Consider the following 21,984-nt stretch of genomic DNA (forward strand, 5'->3'; position numbering starts at 1 on the left):
TGTAGAATTCTTCTTAAATTTTCAAAGAAGTATACTTCTTGGAAAATTTCAATCTTTTTTCAAGATTTTCAGTACAGGGGGATATTTTTAGTAACTGCGTTTCATTTTCTTCCGTCGTCAAATGCTAAGGGTCTCCAGTCTGGGCATCCTCGACCTCAATGGCTCATTGCTCAACTCTCTTGCCATAGACAAACGAAGGGGGAGTCCAGGGGGGCCTGGCCCTCTTAGAACTGAAAATAGTATCATATGCCCCCCCCCCCAAAAAAATAAAAATTTTCCAGATGTTTTGAATGCAACAATTCGCAAGTATTTTGTGCTGAAAGTAGAAAAAAAAACATAATTATTCCGCAGAAATTGATGGAAAAATTCTTTAAGGAAGCTTTAAAATGCGTCCGATCAGTCGTATGAATTCTAAAATTTCTCGGGGGATGCCCCTCGGACCCCCCCCCCTCCGTGCTTGGGGCCCGGACCTTAAAACTGGTACCAGGGCCCGAGATGGGATGTGGCGGGCCTAAGTCTTGTGGGCGCTAATATATCCGTTCCACACAGATCGCTGACCACACTGTGTTTGACGCAATGCGTGAAGTATTTATGCAGTCTTGTAGGCGCTAATAAGCGATTTGTGCCGACCGCCGCGCCGAGGCGAGGGCTTCTTCTTCTCCTTTTCATCTCAAGTCCTCGTTGCTCTCTGCGCCGTTACAGGCCAAATTGCGTGTTGGCTCTCTCCCTTATACCTAATTAAAACAATTAAAGGTGCTGTCTCATGTATCACCGAAAGACGACAAGATTCCACATTACTAAATTTTTACCCTCAGAAAATGAGAAGAGTTTGTCGCCTTTTCTCATTTGTAAATTTTTTTTTGATACACTAAAAAAATCGCAAAATTGACGATTACTGGCAATTTGTCAAAGCACGGAGGCTTCTTTCAATAAAATTTTCCGGTCAGAAACTTCATTTCTGCACTTACTGCTCTCTTCGCTATCACGACAGTGCAAGGGAATAAGGTAGATATAATATGCAATGGCGTGGCATGCTTTGTGATATATCGATTGATCTGCCATCTACATCTATGGAAAAATTGGCGATAGGATAGCTGCGTTTCAAAATACCATAGGAGTTCTTACAGCCGACTGTAGAAGGCGATGGAAAATCATATAGCTGGCTGTAGAAAGTGGGAAAAATCATACGGCCGGGCTGCACGAAGCGATAAAAAATTATACAGCCGGGCTGCACGAAGCGATAAAAAATTATACAGCCGGGCTATAGTTCCTATCGCCGGGCTTTACACTTTATCGCCTGGCCGATGCTTTTTCGCCATCAGCTATAAAAGGCTATAAGAAATTGTGTAGAAATTCTTGTGCTTTTTAAATCCCTAAGTTATGTGCGGAATCACCTTAATATTTACAAAACGCACATTATATTTTCCTTTACTACATATTTTTTTTCATCAATTAAAATGAGAATAATCCATACAGAGTGTGCAAACATTTCAGAGCCATGAGTTGAAAAACGCTGACTCCGCGAGATTAAATATTAGAGCTTAACACAAAGCGGAGCGGCGGCGCACTGGCGCCTACAAACCTAACAGGGATACTTCACGTATTGCGCAATGCGTGAAGTATCCCTGTAAGGTTTGCAGGCGCCAATGCGCGTTCAACGCTGGCTGCCCGCCCGCCGCGCCGCGCCGCAGCGTACCGCGGCGCTTGAAGCAACTATTTCACACCAGAGGTACTGCACAGTATCAAACGAAATTAAAGGCGCTCCAACACATTAGGTATGGCAGGCATCCTTGAAAAGTAAGCTTTCCTCGCAAATTAAATCAAGATACTGCGGCCCAAAAAGAGAGCGGTAGTCCAAAAACTCACCAAGTCCTAGCATCCGTAATTACTAACGTTTAGCATACACTATATTGCCATGCTGCTGCTTAATCGCCATCGGCTATAAAAGGCTGTAAGAAATTGTGTTGCCGGCTATAGGAGCTATTGGAAATCTTACAGCCGGCTGTAGGTCTATGGTATTTTGGAACACAGATTCTACTGCCAATTTTTACCAGGGGATCGATAGATAGGGTATTCGCAACGAGCACCTTCATAATCGATTATTTACCTACCATAACTTCAAATGGTGAAATATCGATAATCGAACATTTACGCCTCGCCACTGATAAAATGGGAATTTCGGGCAACACGGGGGCAGCAATAACATGCAAATCCAGTTGGTCTGTTTAAGACGCAAACCACAAATGGAAAGTGAAAACCGGATATAGGAATTAAAAACCTTCTGTGGAAGTTGAAAATCGGGAGTAGAAAGTAAAAACCGGCAATGAGGGGGTGAAACCCGAAACTGGGAAGTGAGAACTGAAATTTAAGGCTTAAAATCGGATCGGATTGGGAGTTTCATCGTTAATATGTTCAGATAATTTTGCCATGCTAAGGGAAAACACCGTATGAACCTTCAGGCGTTACCAAATTTCCTTTGATAAAACGCGAATTTTATGGTAAATTTATGAATATTTTCCTCCCAATTTTTCAGATGATTTAGTTCTTAATTTTACCCAACGATTCTGAAAATTTAAAGAAAAAATATTCATAACTTTCCTAAAAAATAAACATTTTATCGAAGGAAATTTGGCAACTCTCGAATGTTCATACAGCGTTCTTCCTTGGCACGGCAGAATCGCTCTAAGTTGATGGCTATGTTCTCATCAATTCAACCCCCCTCCTCCCTATCTCCCTTACCCATCAGAAAATTTAATGTTTTTTTAAAAGAGTATATAAATTGGCTACTTTCTTAGGATTGGAAATAAATAGAAGGTGGCTGACTGAGAAGAAAAAACTGTATTGTACAGAATAACGCAGTCATTGGATAATCATATAATTAACTCAATTGATAATATTATACAAATTATATTTGAGTGTTAATTCCAACTTTCAAATACTGAGATCAATAAAAAAAAAAGAAATAAATAAAGACACTTTTCACAATTTGATTGAAAGATCACAAAGCATTAATCCACAAACGTGCAAATTTAGATGATATTATTCTGATAGTAAAATTCATGAAAAACAACCTCATGCTTTCAGCGCTGAAACCGTCTTACAATATAAACGGTTCATGTGCTTCAGAGTAACTTTGAAATTTTTTATAAATTTTCAGAAAAAGCAAGGAAACCATTCAATCATTTATTTCGTCTGCTCCCCCATTTTCAACGTTTAAGAGAGCGAGCCCTACTGACACGCTTAAAAAGGACTGGAATGTGTGTGTAATTCTATTACGGATATTGTTAGCACTGCGAGAGTTGCTTGTTTTGAAAATAGACTTCGGCCACAGCTCAGACCTTGAATTCATTCGACAAGACACAGCAGGTTTACAAATGGAATCAGCTAATGAGCAAATATACAGTGGTCTTGCCACAGTCAGGACTTGAGTGAGAAGTGAGTTTAGAGACACTTGTAATTTTACTTTCAGAAAGAGGTCAATGTAAAAAGAATGAGAGTTTAATGTAGGAAATTCTGGATATGATTTTATTTTGACTAGATATAAAAAGTGGATAAAATAACGTCATTCAGTCTACATATTTTGGACACAAGAACAAAAAAGTTCTGCTGCTTCGAGTACACCAAACATGGAGGGTCTAAATCTTTCCCCTTTAACTTTTGACAAAGGTTACTGCAGATTTTAGTGCACATCAGTATACATAATTTACATAGCATATTGATACCAGTCTTATAACAACGTAAAATAGATTTGGATTTTGCAACTTTGATTTTTAAATTCAAAATGTGTAATTTTGTAATGCCCCATAAAATTTTGGTAATGCAAAATGTCCAATGTTCCCAAAATAATTCATACTTCAGGTGAAGCAGAATTATTGCAAGGGGGGGAGGGGGTTTAGAAATTCTTGTCTGTAGATTTATCCACATGTGAAAATATTCTGAACTTCACAAAAGCTAAAAACTAGATAGATCCAAGAATATGAAACTTAAAACCATGACAATAAATCAGTACCTCTATTTCTCATCAAAGTTTCTATACATTCTACGAAGTTCTTTTAACATGACTTCCTAACTCACATTGGTTTTGCTTGCATTCCTGCAAAATTCTTACATTAAATAATAACGAGAAAAATAGGAACCGAAAATGATAAAAAATATTCAATCATTGGGTCACCATTTTCTAGATTCCTCCATGGAGTTTCCAGAGCAATTTCTTTCTAGAATTGATGGTAGTGCTTTCATTTTTACACCTCTCTCATACTCAGAACTTAGAAGAAACTGAAAATCTGTCTGTTCCTTCTCAGGCAGTAATAAAAAATAAAATCAACAAATAAAAAAATAAAAGCGAAAAAGGGCTAATATCACAAGAAAAGTTTTGATTACAGAGAAAAATTCACTCACAATGAAATAAATACTTTCTGTCGATGAAAGTACCAGAAAACATCAAGGACTTAATTTGATTGCTAGGAGTTACTTTGAACTGAAGAATTCAACATTAAAAAAATTACCAGGGAGCAATAAACTAATTCACTTTGAAAGTGAATCCCTGCGCACCTTCAGCTTTTAAAAGCTGTCATAACTTCAAAGTCACAGACACAAATATAGTCAAAACGAACTATTATCACAAATTACAATGCTCATTGGGCACCATCACTAAGAGGCAAGTACAAAATTAGATTAACAACCAAAGAAAAATATTCAAAGTATAAACAAAGGAAAAGGCCATACAATTTCAAGGGCTAGTCACTATCAAGACAGCACCAATTTTTTTTCATCAGTTGTCACAATAAAATATGTACAAGATTGTGGAGAGTCACATCTAGGAGAGAAAAGACAAAAGAGAGTAGAACATCAAATGAGGCGCACATCAAAATTACTAAAGTTTTACTACTTTTTAATTGATGGCTTTTGTCTGTCGACCGAAAATTTTCAAAGACATTTCCAATTAAAAATAGTTCAACAGCTTTGGGTCTTGTAAAATCTCACAGATCCATAAGTGAGAAGGCAGGTACAATCTATGATGGGTTAGTTGCACTAGTCACAGAATCGTATTTTGGTGCTTTATTCTTTCAGATCAACTAAAAATGATAAGATCTGTCCAAACAGCAATTTCCTACGTTGAATATTAACCAAAATATCGCGCCTTGAAAAACTCAATTTGTGACATCATCCACCTTGGGAGTTCATACCATGTTATGCACTACAGCGGTGGATGATGTCATAAATCGAGTTTTTTAAGGAGCGATATCTCGGTTAATATTCAACGCAGAAAGTTGCTGTTTGGACGGATCTTCTTATTTTTAGCTAATCTAGAAGAATCAAGCATCAAAACACAATTCTGTAAACAGCGCAACTGACCCATTGTTGAAAATTTTGCTGCTTCAGAGCTAAATTTTTTCGAAATTTTCACATTGAGAGGAAAAACATACCATAGCAAAATCTAACAAGACGTACAATGTTTCAAGAATAAGAAAAGTTCCAGTAAAACCAGAGTCTAATTGGAATGCAGAGGTCCAACCAATTTTTCCCCAAATTGCTCAGCAATACAAAAAAACGCACAATTAATTTTGACACCAGCCAAAACCATTAAAACAAGAGGAGAGGAGACAATTAGGAATACACTCTAGAGTAAGGGCTCTAGAAATGCACAATAAATCTGAGATCTGACATTGAGGGGATTGGAGGAGCACGTTAAAATGAGAAAGGGCTGTTTTCTGGATGGTGATAGTATTTGAAAGTAAAAAGTACTTTTCTGACATTGATTACTCATTTCCAGAGCCTTCATGAAACAACAACAGTCAAATAAACTAGTGCAAAAATTTTTCAAATCACCTCACAAAATAAATAGGTAACTATGAATTTCTCAAAATGGATATTTTCACTCTTGGATGGATTTAGTTTCTTTTAGATTTTGCTCAGACTTGGCACGCTGTTGAAAGATACAAATCAAAAAATAAAAATTGTACTTTCTGTAATTCAAGGAATTACGAATAAAGTTTACTTTTGTTAAAGGAGCTAGAACCTGAGGGGGACTGGTGTACTGGAGGTTTGAAATACGTGCTGGAATTGAATTTTCTACAGAAGGAAGAGATTTGGGAACAGTTTGAAGATTAAAATTCAGTCATGCTTGCTTGACTCCAACAGTGCGGGAGCATCTGCTCTTGAGTCAACCACACTTAGTGCTATCCCGAGTTGAGCAACATAGTAAGTCGACATAATGAGCACCTGAAAAACAAGAACAGAATTTGGCATGAGTTTTAATGAATCTATCGATCAATTGATGTTTTTCATTGGTCCCCAAGCGTCGAAATCTAATTTTCGAGGAAAATGGAGAAATCTATGCCATTCGGCAAGCGCTCAATCTTTTAGCCTAAAAAATGTGAGTGTTTGAAAAATACCTATGAAAACGGCTCAAAATATCAAAAGGCGCACTCTTTTTCGTTCTTCTCGAGACTTGGATTCCGGCACTTGGGCCCATGAGAAAAATATCAGTACAATTCTGTTCTTATTTGCCATTTTGAAATGGGGGAAGAGAGTGTACTATGTAGATGAAGGTGTTTATCTATTCCCGGCAATAATAGTGCTTCTGAGTTGCCAAAATTTTGCTTTTCCATGGTCTGATTGAAATCTGTTAATTATTTCTGACTGTTGAGAGTTTTAAATATTTTATGAGAGAAAGTTATTTATGACAGGCATATAAATAGTTTGAGCTCAATCAATGCACCAATAGGTAGTGTGAAGAAAATGATAACATAAAAATTTGCCATTTATTTTGAAATGCATGGGTAAACTATGCTATGCTCTTTAATATCAAGGTGGTAAAATAGTGCTGGATTCACACTATTTAGCAGGGAAAGCAAGGCAAAAAAGTTAAAAATTTTTAAGCTCTAATGAACTAATTACTATTTTACCATCTTGTTACATACATTTCTAGCCACATTTTTTTCGTGTTTTTTTTTCTCCTGAATATCTGGATACAGTGTCATCTAGACTCTAGAGTATCTAGATCAATTTGGCAAGTGTGAGAAGTGGTATATTTGACCAGGACATCCCAATTTTGGACGATTGGCATCTTACTTTGGTTGAAATGTTCTATCATTCTGAGATTTCAGGAATCTTTTCACGACTAGGATAGAGAAACGCATTTTTTAAAGATACGTTACTCCCCTTATACATGTGATAACTTCTAGTTGATCAATATTTGTAAATTATTGAGTGTTGTTTTTTCTGTTGATTATTCCGAATTTTTCTTTATTCGCAATGGTTTGGTTCCAATTAATCCAGATAATCGCTCATTTTGTGTAAGATGCATTTATTTTCAAATATAAGTAAACAAGGAAAGCCTAGGAAAATGAAGTTTTTTACTGGCAAGAAAATATTGAGTCAGTATTGATTCAATTTCATACATACCTGAGAAAATGGAATAGGCCTGTAGAAATAATGAATACCGATTAGGAGATCTGAGATCATAAATAAAACTCCTCCAATGCAGGAACATACTTTTGCCCAAGTCCAGAGGTCCTGAGGAAAATGAAAAAAAAACAAACCCTATGTAAAATATGAAGTTTGCAGTGAATCATTCCTTTTAATTGTAGGTATTGGGAACATAGAAAATTTTTGGAAAATAACATATTTTCAACTCTGCTAAGAAAAAGGTCAAAACATGAGGAGATGGCGGAAATAATGAGGAAAAACATTGTAACACTTGAGACAAGGTCACAATGGAGAATTTGCAAGGGTCTGAAATTTGATGAATTTCCTGTTTAAGTGGAATCATCTGAGTGAACTGAACACGAAGATACCCTTGATTCATAAATTGAGCGATTATTAGAGGAGATATGACAAAATAACCGATTCTGCTAAAATACATGTGTTTAAATGGGAAATGCCGCCAGATGACGTCACAAGGCGGCGCATTTTCTCACTTTTAAATCAATTTTTCTCCAATTTCCCATGTCAGAAAAAAATTATGAAAAATATTGCGAACTCAGCTCATTAGGCACTTTCAGATGAAGCAATAAAAAAATTGCGTGCAAATTCTCCATTGTGCAGGATCTTCCACGTTGTTCCACTTCCAGTTACATGAGGATATCAAAAGTTGTAGGTGTTTATTGGAGGATTTCCTTGGTACATATTTAAATTATTTTGTCACTTTTTTCATACCTTTTCAGTCTCTAACTATCTGTTTATGGATGCAATTTGTTCAGCAATCTGAAATACTTGATCAGGAAAATGAAAGCATTATTGGACCACTAGACAATGTACGAATTTCAACATTCTGATACATGTTTCTTAACCAAACTTTCACATAAAACTTGATGCGCACTTAAAAAATTACCAAAATCAACTCCTTACGAAGATATTTAATGATTCCTGATGCGTGAATTCAAACCGCCTGCTTATGAAAACTCAATGCTCTACATGATTCACATCGCATGCTAAACATTATCATGACAGTCTCTGCGATATAAAAATCTGGCAATCTCAGTTTTGACGCTTTGGCAGCAAATTGCTTTTAGTTTGAACAACACATAGTGGGAAATGAACATTGCTCCATTGAGAAGCTTGCTGAAACCATTGTAGTGCGCACATTGACTCACAGAGAACTTTGAGTTTCTCATGAGCGGGCAGTTCAAATTCCTTGTAACCAATGTGAAATAAAAACGTTAATATCTTTTTTAGGAGTTGGTTTCAGTAATTTTCGTTGTGCGAATCGTGTTTTACGAGAAAATTCTGGTTAAGAAACTTGTTTCAAATTGCTTAAATTCGTACCTTGTCTAGTGTTTCATTCTGTTCTCATTCATGATACTCAATTTTTGTTTACCTCATTAAATTGAACTTGCGCAACTGCTCTCCATGTCATGGTCACGAGAATGAAGGAGTAGATAGGAACACCAATGGTTAGAATACCATCCAATCCCGGAAGCAAAAGTAAACTAACTGCAAAACATACAAGAGACAAGTCAGTTAAAATGACCTAGAAGGAAAGCTATGAAAAATATCTGCACATTTTAGGTGATGATGGCATCTTCATATAGTTTGCTTTTACATAGAAATTAGAAAGCAAAAATGACTGATTTTACTAATGATGCCAAAAAAAAAACAAGCAGAAAAATCCAACATGAATATGTTGGAAAAGCGTGCCGAATAACTAAAATGTTGGACACATACCTACTATTTTCACGTCTTTGTTATTTGCATCAAATGGTACTTTTTGCTAAATTTGGGAGAAAATATTGATTCATGAACGTTGAATGTAAATTGATTTTAAAGATTCCGTCCAATTATCTTGATTTTAAGCTGATATGCGGCATTTCGCACGACCGTGATTTGGGCGAACTGCCGTGCATCGAAATCGCGTTGAGTTAATCTCTTTGGATTTCGAACTGTAACTTCTCTCCTATTCGGCCGATTTTTACAAATGAGGTCTCTTTTTATTTGTACTTTAACGGAAAGTAAGGAAAAACTCGCTAAATAGACGGAAAACAATTTTTGTGAAAATTTGGTGGATCCTGGCGTCACGGTGAATGGTTAATCAGGCGTGGAAGATAATAGGTTCGACGAGGCGACCCTCTCCTCGCCGTCTTTTATTGCCTTGCTCGAAACCTGACACCCAAAGCTATATCGGGAGATAACTGCAGTGGTTTGAGTGGATTTCTGCAGGGGCCACGGTTAGTACATGGTATAAAGAGTCACGAGGCTCATCACAGATTGCACTTGCAGTGCAAGACGCTCATTGGCTAAACAGTTTTGGCGGGAAAGAAGGTTCTAGAGTTGAGTCCTCCGAGCGTAAGAAAGCTTCTATGAGGTTTTTGTCAAATGAAATAATACGGTTTTGACAGGAAAATGTTCTCAAGGGTTCCCAATTAGCAGTTCATTCGGTTTTTTGGTAAGAGACCATCAGGGCTTGACAGTATAATGGTTCAAAGACAAGAAAACGGGTCCGAGGAAAAAAATATTTGGACGGCCCGTTGAATAGCATTGGTTGATCGGTGTGCTGTACTATGGTACATCCGAGTGATTTCAAAAAGCGAGCCCTACTGGCACGCTTAAAAAAAAACAAAAACTACGACCTTACTTGAGCAATTTACACTTTCAGAATGAATGACACAACATTTATCCATTGAAAAGTTTTAACATGTAATCTTGACATTTAAACAATGCTCAACTGGAACACAACTGGGTCATTCCTTGTCAAATCCGACCAAAAATTGGCCCTTTTTGACCGGACCCTTTCAGAATTTAATGACATTTGGCACACTCCTTCTCTTTACTGAGCTGAGATGAAAAACATAAATTTTAATTTTTTACAATGAAGTGTTTACGCTCATAACTTTTGACTCCATCAAGTCTCCACTTTAAATGTTTGCATCTGGATTTCTTACGGCATTACCAACTTCCAGTCAAAATTTCGTACACTTTAATGTACCCTCATTCGAGATATTTCAATTTTCGACATCAAAATTGTTTAATGAAAAAATTTAAACTTACGTCAAATGATGCTAAGTATAAGTAAGAAGTGCAATACAGGGGTTTTCTACTGATACCAAAACGGTTTGGCCTAGATTGACCGCTCTAAAGTTACAGACTATTAAAATTGTTATAATGTCAGTCAATTTTCCCGAACTTTAAAGCTCAACAAAAGTTGAAAGCGGCATAGAAAAAGTTCAAAATTAACATTTTTCAACACAGCTCAGTAAACAGAAGGAGCGAGCCAAATTTCATCCAACTCTGAAGGGATCTGGCTAGATCACTGGTCTGATTTGGCATGGAATAACCCGAACTGGGCAACAAATGGTCCAGTCAGTGACAATACAGATCTCCCTTCTTTTTTTTTTTCGGTATATGATGAATATTTTTGAAGAAAGCTCGTTTTTTCAATTCATAATTTCTTTTCCTTATAACGATGAAGAAATTTTTTTGGGAGATAGAATATATTTAATTGAATGAAGAGCTACCAATATGGATGGGAGGCTTATTTAAATTAGGTATTCAATAAGGTAGGTTTAAGGAAGATTTAGGTAGGTTTATGATATTAAGTTAGGTACTGTAACCTTAATCGCATGTGATTAAAAACTGACCCAATGCACTGAGAGCATAGAGAACTACTCCTGTGTAAAGATTAAGAGGAGAGAATCCAAACGCTGCTGCGTAGAAAATATGAGCGAGAGCAAACACAGCCATTCCATGCACAAAGTAATCAGGCCAGATGAGGAAGGCATCGGCAATGCAAGAAAATATCAGGCCAAGCAAAATTCTCCAAGAGCTTGAGCATCTGAAATGATAGAAAAGCAGTAGAATTAAAGGTCAGAAATAATAGGTCAGTGGTGACAAGTGGTAATATTTTGGAACAGAGAAAAGAAGACATAACTGATTCTGTAATTGAAAGGAGCGCGGATAAGAGACGGTGCTTCAAAAAGTTCTTAATGTTACAGTGGCATTTCCCGGCTGATAATATGAACAAGAAAAGCAGAATCGTCAAAATGGGAGTATGGAGGTGCTGTATATTGCCATTTTGCCTTCAATTTGCAAGGTAGGTCAAATTTTCAGGTCAATTTTTATATAAAAAAATATACATATATATTTCAAAGACTTGTCTTCAAAAATTAAGATTTAATATTGCAAGTTATTAAGTACGGTAAATCATTCTACCTGATGAGTAACTCATATGGAGGTATTATTGATAAAAGGAACTATGAGCAAGTGGAAAGATGGGGTGTGCTTGTGCAAGCTACATTTGAAACAATAAAAGTGGCTATAGTTCCTTTTGAGAAAATGGAAAAGCAGGATTTGACATTAAGTCAAAAGGAACTGAGCGTTAGCTCGTAAGCCATGGACATATGAAAAGAGCCTTGTGGGTAGGGCCATTTAGCATAAATGCGCCCAAATTAAAAAAACTTTCCCTCAATTAACTGCATCCCTCCCCAGGGCCGGATTAAGGGGGTGGCCACAAGGGCCGCGGCCCATGGCGGCAAATTTAGGGGGTGGCAAATTTTGCAATTTTTTTAAATGTAGGTATAAAAAGAAATCGGATTCATAAAAAAAAAAAAAAAAATATCAATGAGAAAAGGGGACAACATCTCTCTTTCCTGAGAGTATAGTAATTTTGAATTTTTTCGTTTTTCTGTGATACAAGAGACAGCATCTTTAATTAGTCGAGTTAAGAGAGGGACTAAACACGCAATTTGGCCTGGAGCTCAGCGCAGAGAGGAATGATGACGAGGACTAAAATGAAAAGGACAAGCCCTCGGCGCAGCGTGGCGGTCGGCATGTAACACATATTAGCGCCTACAAGACTGCAGGAATACTTCATCCATTGCGTCAAACACAGTGCGCGCGGTCAGGAACGGTTGGCGTAACACATAGCGTCTACAAGACTGCAGGAATACTTCACGCATTGCGCCAAACACAGTGCGATCAGCGCGGCGCAGGCGCAGCGGCGGCAGAATAAGTTAAAATAATTCAACCACATTTATGTTTGTTCTTTCATAATTTTTTGGTTCATTTCTTATAAATGGAGGACCTTGTCCACACAGAAACAGGTTTATGGAACTTAACTCTCGCGCAAAGTTCCGTGAAATTTTACTGGTATTGTTGACAGGGCTTTCGCAAAAAATGTATCCAACATGAGTAGGTAAACGCGTCTTATGCACCCTTCCCCCTTCTACACGTTTACTTGATGGTTTTTAATGAGGTTTCAAAACGAATGAGAAGGGGGCGGCAAAATACAGGCGGCCCATGGGCGGCAAGTAGGTGAATCTGTCCCTGTCCCTCCCCCATTTGGAACTTATTTAAGATGGCATCTGCTGTCAGACAGCTTACAAAACTTGTGCAGAGCATGCCTCATAAAGATACAAAAAGGCTCTTAAATTCCTTACGAATGACTGAGGCTCAGTTGATGGAGGAGTACGAAGCCAATGAGGCTGATGATGGGAAGACATTTTATGAGTGATGCAAAGTGAGATGGTCGATCGACTGGGATAAACAGCAAAAAATAGATCGCGACTGTTTTGAAGAATGGCACAAGCTTGGCTCCAATACTTTTGAACTGAAATCAGAAAAACAACACCATTTATTTTGGGCAAAAACTTAGTTTCCTTTCAAGATTTTGCAAGAAGGCATCCATTTTTTGTCCCCAACAAATTTGTAAGAATGTTTAGGATGATCTACGGCATATTGTCTTGTCAGAACCTCAAATTTCCCCACTCCAACACATGATTAGAGAACTTTTTCTTACAGCCCTTTCGACTCTTAAAGGTTACAATTGTCGGCCAGGTTGGCCTAGAGGTCAGCGCTTCTGACTCTTGGTCAATAGGTCCCGGGTTCGAATCCCGGTGGTGGCGTCTACTTTTCACGGAATTGACGGGTAGATCTGCTGAAACAGATTCTCCTCGGCCCTAATTCCTGAAAATTGGAAAAGCCTGGAGCATGGAGATCCCGCGATGTCTATGGACACCAAACATTGTCTAAAGTTGGCTGAAGATGCTAGACACGAAGCCATTAAACCAGCAAAAAAAAAAGGATTACAATTATTTATGCGGGTCTTGAAAAATGAAACACTGAAACAATACAAGAGCATCATTGATTGCTAAAAAGAGCAATCGCCTCATCAAACTATTGCACTTTCAAGTAGGTACGGTTTATCCACGTGAATACAGTGGACTCTCGATAATTCGAACCTCGATAATTCGAAAACCTCGTTAATTCGAAGGAAAGTCTGTTTCCCTTGAAAATCTCTCGATAATTCGAAGAAAATCAATGTATTTTTCTCCCCTCGTTAATTCGAAATTTTAAAGCTGGCTTGGCCCTCTATAATTCGAAATTGCGACGAAAATTCTCTCTGTAATTCGAAATGTGGGAAGTAAGTATGGCCCTCCCTCTATAATTCGAAATAAGACGGTACATTCCCTCTACAATTCGAAGTCAACTGTTCATGTTCCTGGGTGTCTGAAAGAGCTTGACCTTTGAGCTAAAGACCTTTAGGCGTAAATCCGTCCATTTGCCCCTCTATAATTCGAATTCAGATGGCGCCTTCCCTCTATAATTCGAACCTCTCTAATTCGAAATTTTTCTACATGGAATCTCTTTAATTCGAACTCTCTTTATTTCGAAACCTCGCTAATTCGAAGAAAAAGCCGATTCCCTTCAATTTCGAATTATCGAGAGTCCACTGTAGAAGAAATGACAACTTCTGCACCATCGCGATTTTCAGTTTCGCTTGCATGATGCCTATCTTCCTCATTGAAGGCGCTTAAATTAAGGCAACTTCATTAGGGTTAGAATTGATTTCTGGAGTATAGTTGCGTGCTTCTTATCTTCTCCGTTCTGGGCGCGATTATTACCTGCAATGATTACAGTGGCGAACGCAACGAATTTTAAAACCGAATTCCAACTTTACATGGTTATAGGTAAACTAGGGGGCCCTGCCCCCTGACCGCTACGCGGCCGAACCCCCGGGAGGGCGCCTCGAGCCCTCAGGCCCGCTTCGCGGGCCCTATACGCATATGTATAGGCAAAAATGTTCTTCCATTTTAATACACCATTTTGGGTTCGACCTGCATCGATTTCAAAATTTTTGACGTAACGCTCAAATAACGACGCGAATTTTTGACGTAACGCGTGAATGATGAGGAATAGCTGGATGTACATACTTTCACAGTCCACTTACTGGAGAAATTTCCATTTACTAAGTTATTTTTAAATACTTAATTTAAAATAAAAAAAAAAAATCGGATTTCGACCCTTAAGAGTGAATAATACTTGGTCCGTCCCGACGCGACGCAGCGCCTGCCTTCTCACTTTTTATCTGCTGTAAATATTAATAGAAATTCAGCAATCAAGTAAATTGACCAATACCACAAATCGAAGCCGGAAGAATGCAGGAAAAATTGAGTTAAACCTTACCCTGGTAAAAATTTGCAGTAGAGTGTGTGTTCCAAAATACCATAGACCTAAAGCCGGCTGTAAGATTTTCAACAGCTTCTATAGCCGGATGCACAATTTCTTATAGCCTTTTATAGCCGCTGGCGATTAAGCAACAGCCAGGCGATAAAGTGTATGATAAATGTTACTGATAACGGATGCTAGGACTTATTGAGTTTTTGGACTACCGCTCTATTTTTGGGCCGTAGTATCTTGATTTATTTTGCGCGGAAAGCTGCGTACTTTTGAAGGATGCCTGCCATTCCTAATATGTTAGAGCGCCTTCAATTTCGTATGATACTGTGCAATACCTCTGGTGTGAAATAGTTGCTTCAAGCGCCGTGGCACGCTGCTGCGCGGCGGGCAGGTAGCCAGCGCGAAAAGCGCATTAGCGCCTACAAACCTAACAGGGATACTTCAAGCATTGCGCAATGCGTGAAGTATCCCTGTTAGGTTTGTAGGCGCTAGTGCGCGCTTAACTCTGGCAGCACGCCGCTCCGCTCTGTGTTAGGCTCCAATATATAATCTCGCGGAGTCAGCGTTTTTCAACCCATGATTTTAAAATGTTTGCACATCCTGTATGGATTATTCTCATTTTAATTGATGAAAAAAAATATGTATTAAAGGAAAATATAATGTGTGATTTGTAAATATTATGGTGGTTCCGTATCAAACTTAATGATTTCCAAAGCGCACGAACTTCTACACAATTTCTTATAGCCTTTTATAGCCGATGACGATAAAGTGTAAAGCCCGGCGATAGGAGCTATAGCCCGACTGTATACTTTTTTTATCGCTTCGTATAGCCCGGCTATATGATTTGCTCCGCTTTCTACAGCCAGCTATATGATTTTCTATTGCCTTCTTTAGCCGGCTATAAGAATTCCTATCGCCAATTTTTACCAGGGTATACCTTGGACCTTGGACCTTGAACCTTGAACCCTTAGCGATGCACCGTTCCTCAACTCTTCGAATGAGGAGCCCTTCACGAGCTTTTCCATTGTTTTATTGTTTATTCGAGTCACTCAGGTAGAATCCCACATCTTGACGTTTCTAGCGGAAACGACATATCTCTCACGCTATTAAAATTGGACTTAAGTGACATGAGCTTTAAAAGCTCTACAACATTAAAAATTCAGGTGTTCTTAATTTTTTGCACATCTACATCTACTACAGATGACATACATGTAAAGATCATCCTTATCAGTCCGGCAGTTCGTCAGAAATAGTGCTTCCAAGATTTTGCTTTTAGCTGTATAATATAGAAATTATTTGAACGAGTCAGTTGGAACTTAAAGTATTTTCCCTGACAAACTCTCTACTCTAGAAGTCACTAGTATAAAACGGAAAGAAATGATTCATTCGAAGTCTTGGATTAATGCTACAATTTAACTTACGTCGAGCTTAGCGTGAACAAAAAATATATTTCCCACAGGTCATTCCATTATTTTAGGGAGTGAAATTACCTCAGGAAAAACCATTGTTCTCAGAGGTGTCGCGACGTAAGTTTCTAAATACGAATATGAGAATTACAGGACGGAATTAACCAGTAACAGCCAAACGTCCAACATTAGATCGGCAAGTAATTTGTTAGAATTAGGGAACCCTTGACTCATAGAATTCCAGGAGGTAGGGAAGGGTCCTTGCCAGCGTGATGCAGCGTTGATTTTTTTCGGGGTTCAAAAATGCTTCTAAACTTTGGTTTTGAAAAAATCGATGCTTAAAAAAGATCTGCCATAGCGGATATAATGTCCCTTAGTTATTTTCTTGACTACTCAGAGAACTTCCACATCGACTCATCAATTAGCAACGCTAATCGATTTCCTAAGCTACCCACCGAATAGCTGATTAGGGACGGAATGACGTGATTGGCTAGGAGGCGATCGTCCCAAAAATTGTGGCTGAAAGGACCTCACAAGAGTCCTTATGGACATAAATGTAAGGTGCTTCGTTCAACCCTTTCGAACCTTTCTCTTCTCTCCATCAGTAAGGGCCTCCAATCCCCTATTCGGCAGAGCCCCCCCCCCCCCCCCCCACCCCCGAAAATTCGGAGCCAGTCCGGCCTAGGTTCCATGATTTTGACACGCATTTTTTTAAAAATTTGTATTGTGTGGTAGAAGGAGGGGCGGTAAAGCGATATAAAACGCTACTATGAATAGAGGAGTGGGGGTTGGCGAAAGATGTCAAAAAATTGCAGAAGAATTATGTAATTTGGAAGTTACCTCTGGTCTAAAATGTATTCAAAGGTCAGCCGGGACCTGTACACTTCGACTTGAAGGTAGGACACAGGATTATGCCACTAAAATTCATGAATAAATACAACGGTATACCACTGCACGCGAATATGCCATTAAAACGTAAGCGTGTCTTCGACGGACTCCTTGACGGACAGAATCAGAGGCTTGGAGTTCAGCAAAATATTCCGAAATTTCCACGAAAAACACGAATATGCTTCTTGAGTTGTCTAAAATTAACGCATGAGCTCATAAAAAAGCTCTCAAAGAAACGAACACAGCAGCGTGGTAAGTAATCGTAAGGCTTAAAAAGTTGACACATTTCAGAGCATCGTTGACAAATCATTTTTTCGTCCCTTGAATGTGCGAGAGTGTGATTGCCCAATGCTCACACGCGTACATGACAAAATCATACCTTACTGCACGAAAAATCCTACAATGTTGTCATTTTGATGATCAATGGACCACTAGACAAGGTACGAATTTAAGCATTTTGATACATGATTCCCAGTCGGAATTTCACGTAGAGCACGATTCACACAACGAAAATTACTTAAACCAGCTCCTAACGAAGATATTCACGTTTTTATTTCACATTGGTTACGAGGAATTTGAACTACCCGCTGACAAGAAACTCAAATCGCGCACTACAACGGTTTCAGCAAGCTCCTCAGTCAAGCAATGTTCATGTCCCACCATGTGTTGTTCAAACTATACGCAATTTGCTACAGCTGAGCCAAAGCGTCAAGATTAAGGTTGCCAGATTTGTACCTATATCGTTGAGACTGTCATGATAACGTTTAGCGCGCGATGTAAATCACGTAGAGCATTGAGTTTTCATAAGCGGGTGGTTTGAATTCATGCATCATTAAACATCTTCGTGAGGAGTTAATGTCGGTAATTTTTGTTGTGTGCATCGTGTTTTACGTGAAATTTTGGATAAGAAACATGTATCAAAATGCTGAAATTCGTACTTTGTCTAGTGGTCCATTGTCAATTTATTAAAATTTAATGATCTGATTTCCACCTTGGGAAATTTCCCCCTTGAGGTCAAGTGTGAAACTGATGCTACCTCCATCCAATTTTTTTTAGACTGGCCGCTAACAACGACATACGAAGTAAATGAATCCTATCTGCACGTGTCATAATTGCGTGGTTGCGCTCAATTTTCTAATTGAACTCAATCCAGCCACAAGTGCGATCCGGGAATTGTTGTTACTAGACACTTAAGCCCTTGCCACATCGGAAACTTGATATAATTCGAGCCCCACAATACATATCAATGGCTGAAATATAGAGATTCGTTAATTTAATGCGATGTTTCACAATCTCCAATTATATTTTAGAAGTCCAGAGGAAACGAACCAACGTAGTAAAGCGAGGGCAACCAGTGCGACACGCGCATGGGCGCCTACAAACCCAACAGGGATACTTCACGCATTGTTATGCGTGAAGTATCCCTGTTAGGTTTGTAGGCGCTGGTGCGCGAGCCGCTCCGCTCTGCGTTCGGCTCTGATATTTAAACTCGCGGAGTCCGCATCCTTTTTAAGCTCAAGATTTTGAAATGTTTTCACACTCCGCATAGATTATTCTCATTTATATTGATGAGAAAAAATATGTTTTTGAAGGAAAATGTACTGTGTGTTTTGTAAATATGAAGGTGGTTCGTGTCAAATTTAAAGATTTCCAAAGCACTTCAATAACAAGGAGGAAGAATAAAATTATCTTGGTCCATACGCTGTTTCGTCATTTATCTCTCTCGCACTCATCGACATGTCAGATACGCATGGACGGGTGAGTGGGGGGGGGGGGGGGGGGCACATTGGCCGCGGCCCATATGGCGGCAAATTTTGCGATTTTTTTTAAAGCATAAGTATATGTAAGTAAAAATATTTCAGATTAAAAAAAATACAAACGAAAAAAGGTGGCAAAATCTCTCATTTCCCAGGAGTATAGAACTGTTTTTCCATTTCTAATTTTGTCATCCTTTGGTGGTATCAGAGATAGAAGCTTTAACTTTCGTACAAAGTTACGAGGACTTATGCAAGTGTGGACGGGAATTTCAAAAAGTGCGCCCAAGACAAGTATATAAACGCATCTTATGCACCCCCTCCCCCCTCAAAAGGTCCATTAGATGATTCTTATTGACTTTCGTGAAAAGGGACAAGAAGGGGGCACCAAAATACAGGCTGCCCATGGACAGCAAATATTGACTGCTGGTCAGAGTCTGACCACTAGTTTGGTAACCAAAGGTTGACAAGAGATCTTCCAAATGGCCCGAACTATATCCTGCTCTGCAGATGCTATGAAGGCTATTTCCATTTAAATCTTCCGTCACATTCTTACGGCGCAATGATACAACTATTTGAACTCTCCGGAACGCGTGAGGTATCACGCCACATTTGAAGGCGTTTTCAAAACAGCCAAGTTCCGTTATCGGAATAATCGTTTGGCATAGTTCATATTATTTTGTTTCCATTTCCAACCACTTGTTTCATTATAATCCTCCCATAAAAACCACCCATTATTTGCTAAATACAATTCTAGCTGAAGCGCACTTAAGCGCATTCATGAATGCAAAAATGTTAACGGAAATCGAAAAGGCCAGCGTGCATGAAGGCTATTTCAATTGCAATCTTCCGTCGCATTCTTACGGCGCAATGATACAACTGTTTGAACTCTCCGGAATGCGTGAGGTATCACGCCGCATTTGAAGGCGTTTTCAAATCAGCCAAGTTCCGAAACCCAGATTATCGTTTTGCATAGTTCATATTCTTTTGTTATATTACGAGGCACTTGATTATTTTTAATCCTCGTAGAAAAACCACCCATTTGCTAAATATAATTCTAGCTGGAGCGCACTTCAGCTATGCATTCACCACTGCAAAAATGTCAAAGGAAATCGACACGCCCAGCGTGAATGAAGGCAGGCCCGCCACAAGGGGGGGGGGGGGGGGTACCGGGGCCCGTGTTACCCGTGAAAAACAACTACGAATTCACATGCAACCCTTGTTTCGTAAGAAAAAGTGAAAAATTTACCCTAAAAATTTCGCAAAAGGTGAATAGATTTTCAGAAACATGCTGGGGCACTGTAGAATTCTTCTTAAGTTTTCAAAGAAGTATACTTCTTGGAAAATTTCTATCTATTTTCAAGATTTTCAGTACAGAGGGATATTTTTAGTAACTGCGTTTCATTTTCTTCCGTTTACAGATGCTAAGAGTCTCCATCCTCGACTTCAATGGCTCATGACTCAACTCCCTTGCCATAGACAAACGAAGGGGGAGTCCAGGGGGGCCTGGCCCTCTCAGAACTGAAAATAGTATCATATGCCCCCCCCCCCCCAAAAAAAAAATAAAAACCTTCCAGATGATTTCAATGCAACAATTCGCAAGTATTTTGTGCTGAAAGTAGAAAAAAAACCATAATTATTCCGCAGAAATTGATGGAAAAATTCTTCATGGAAGCTTCAAAATGCGTCCAGTTAGTCGTATAAATTCTAAAATTTCTCAGGGGATGCCCCTCGGACCCCCCCCCCCCCTCCGTGCTTGGGGCCCGGACCTTAAAACTGGTACCAGGGCCCCAGATGGGATGTGGCGGGCCTAGCTACATCCTTCAGCTTGTGAAACAGACACCTGGTGTGCGAACACAGTTGCAAAAATAAAGGCTTGGCCTCGCATTCTTCCTGCAGTGATAGTGGTAGTGCAAATTCGAGATAGCAAGACCACTTTATTGATTTGTGATGAGAGCCCCGGAAAACACAGTAGTTAACAGGGAGGAAGGCTCAACTTATCTTGGTTCATACGCTGTTTTGTCGTCTATCTCTCTCGTACTCGTTGGTCAGATGCGGCATACTTTGGCTTGTCAAAGTGACACCTGGCACGCGAAACACAGTCGCAAAAATACTGGCTTGGTCTCATGTTATGGTCGTGAAGGTAGTGCGAATTTTTGACAGCAAGATGAGGCAAGAAACTACTTAGTGCATTATTTATATTTCCAGAGAGAGGAATCGTGCCATGCATCAGTTTTCATGAGATGAGACTTTGTCATCATGAACTCGATCATTTGCTCTTCATCATCTTAGCCAGCTTGCAATTCTTCTAGGAAAGCTAGCTTGCGCCAGGCATTCATACCGTTTGCTCCTTCGCTTGAGGCTTTGGTGTAAGCTTAAACACTTAGATGATTGGAGATTCACTATCAATTGCAGCTGATAATGATTGATGCTGAGTACATGAGAATAGCATTTGTCAATAAAAACTTTGAAGGCTGAAAATAGAAATTTCTGCAGATATGGCAGATTCTTAGCTGGTTGTATAACATGAATGAGACATTCTGCGGTTAATTTAAAGGTCGAAAATGCTTGGAAGTCTAAGAGTCAAGATTTATACGAAAAAATAGAAACTCACCGGCTGATCGGCGTAGCGACGATTTGAGACGGTCATTGCTCTGTTCCTGATCAAAAGTAAAAAGGAATACGAAAAACAAAGAGAGTGAGATCCATCAGTTATTCGGTGGGTAGCTTTTAAGTTAATTGATATTACGATTCTCAAAACTTATCACTGGAATTACTCACAAGACTAATTCTTGAAGCGAACTTAGTATAGCGAGAACGCAAAAAAAAGCTCCAAAGGTGCTTTTACGACTAGATGACGAACTTTCAGCCTTTCTCCGGAAAGCTCTGTTTTGATGATAATTGATAAGAATGTATACAACCACAACAGCAGTATCACGTGATAAGCAGCATCACGTGATCTTGCGAGCGGAAGTGGCCGAGTGAAAACGAAGATTACCGAAGTTCACATCAACTTCAACACGACACGGCCATGTTATTTT

The 21,984-nt window shown here is 39.0% G+C and overlaps 1 protein-coding gene across 1 annotated transcript; it reads right to left on the bottom strand.

Moving 5' to 3' along the window:
• Window positions 1-2,819: 2,819 nt before the first annotated feature.
• LOC109034686 (lysoplasmalogenase TMEM86A) lies at window positions 2,820-21,862 on the bottom strand. Its single transcript, XM_072304541.1, has 6 exons — window positions 21,558-21,862; window positions 12,876-13,045; window positions 11,079-11,272; window positions 8,822-8,937; window positions 7,408-7,518; window positions 2,820-6,222 (listed from the first exon to the last, which is right to left on the bottom strand). The coding sequence occupies exons 1-6, from the start codon at window positions 21,591-21,593 to the stop codon at window positions 6,115-6,117; spliced, it is 735 nt and encodes a 244-aa protein (XP_072160642.1). The 5' UTR covers window positions 21,594-21,862; the 3' UTR covers window positions 2,820-6,114.
• Window positions 21,863-21,984: the final 122 nt, after the last annotated feature.

This window comes from Bemisia tabaci, chromosome 9 (assembly GCF_918797505.1).
Source record: "Bemisia tabaci chromosome 9, PGI_BMITA_v3".
Lineage (NCBI taxonomy): Eukaryota > Metazoa > Arthropoda > Insecta > Hemiptera > Aleyrodidae > Bemisia > Bemisia tabaci.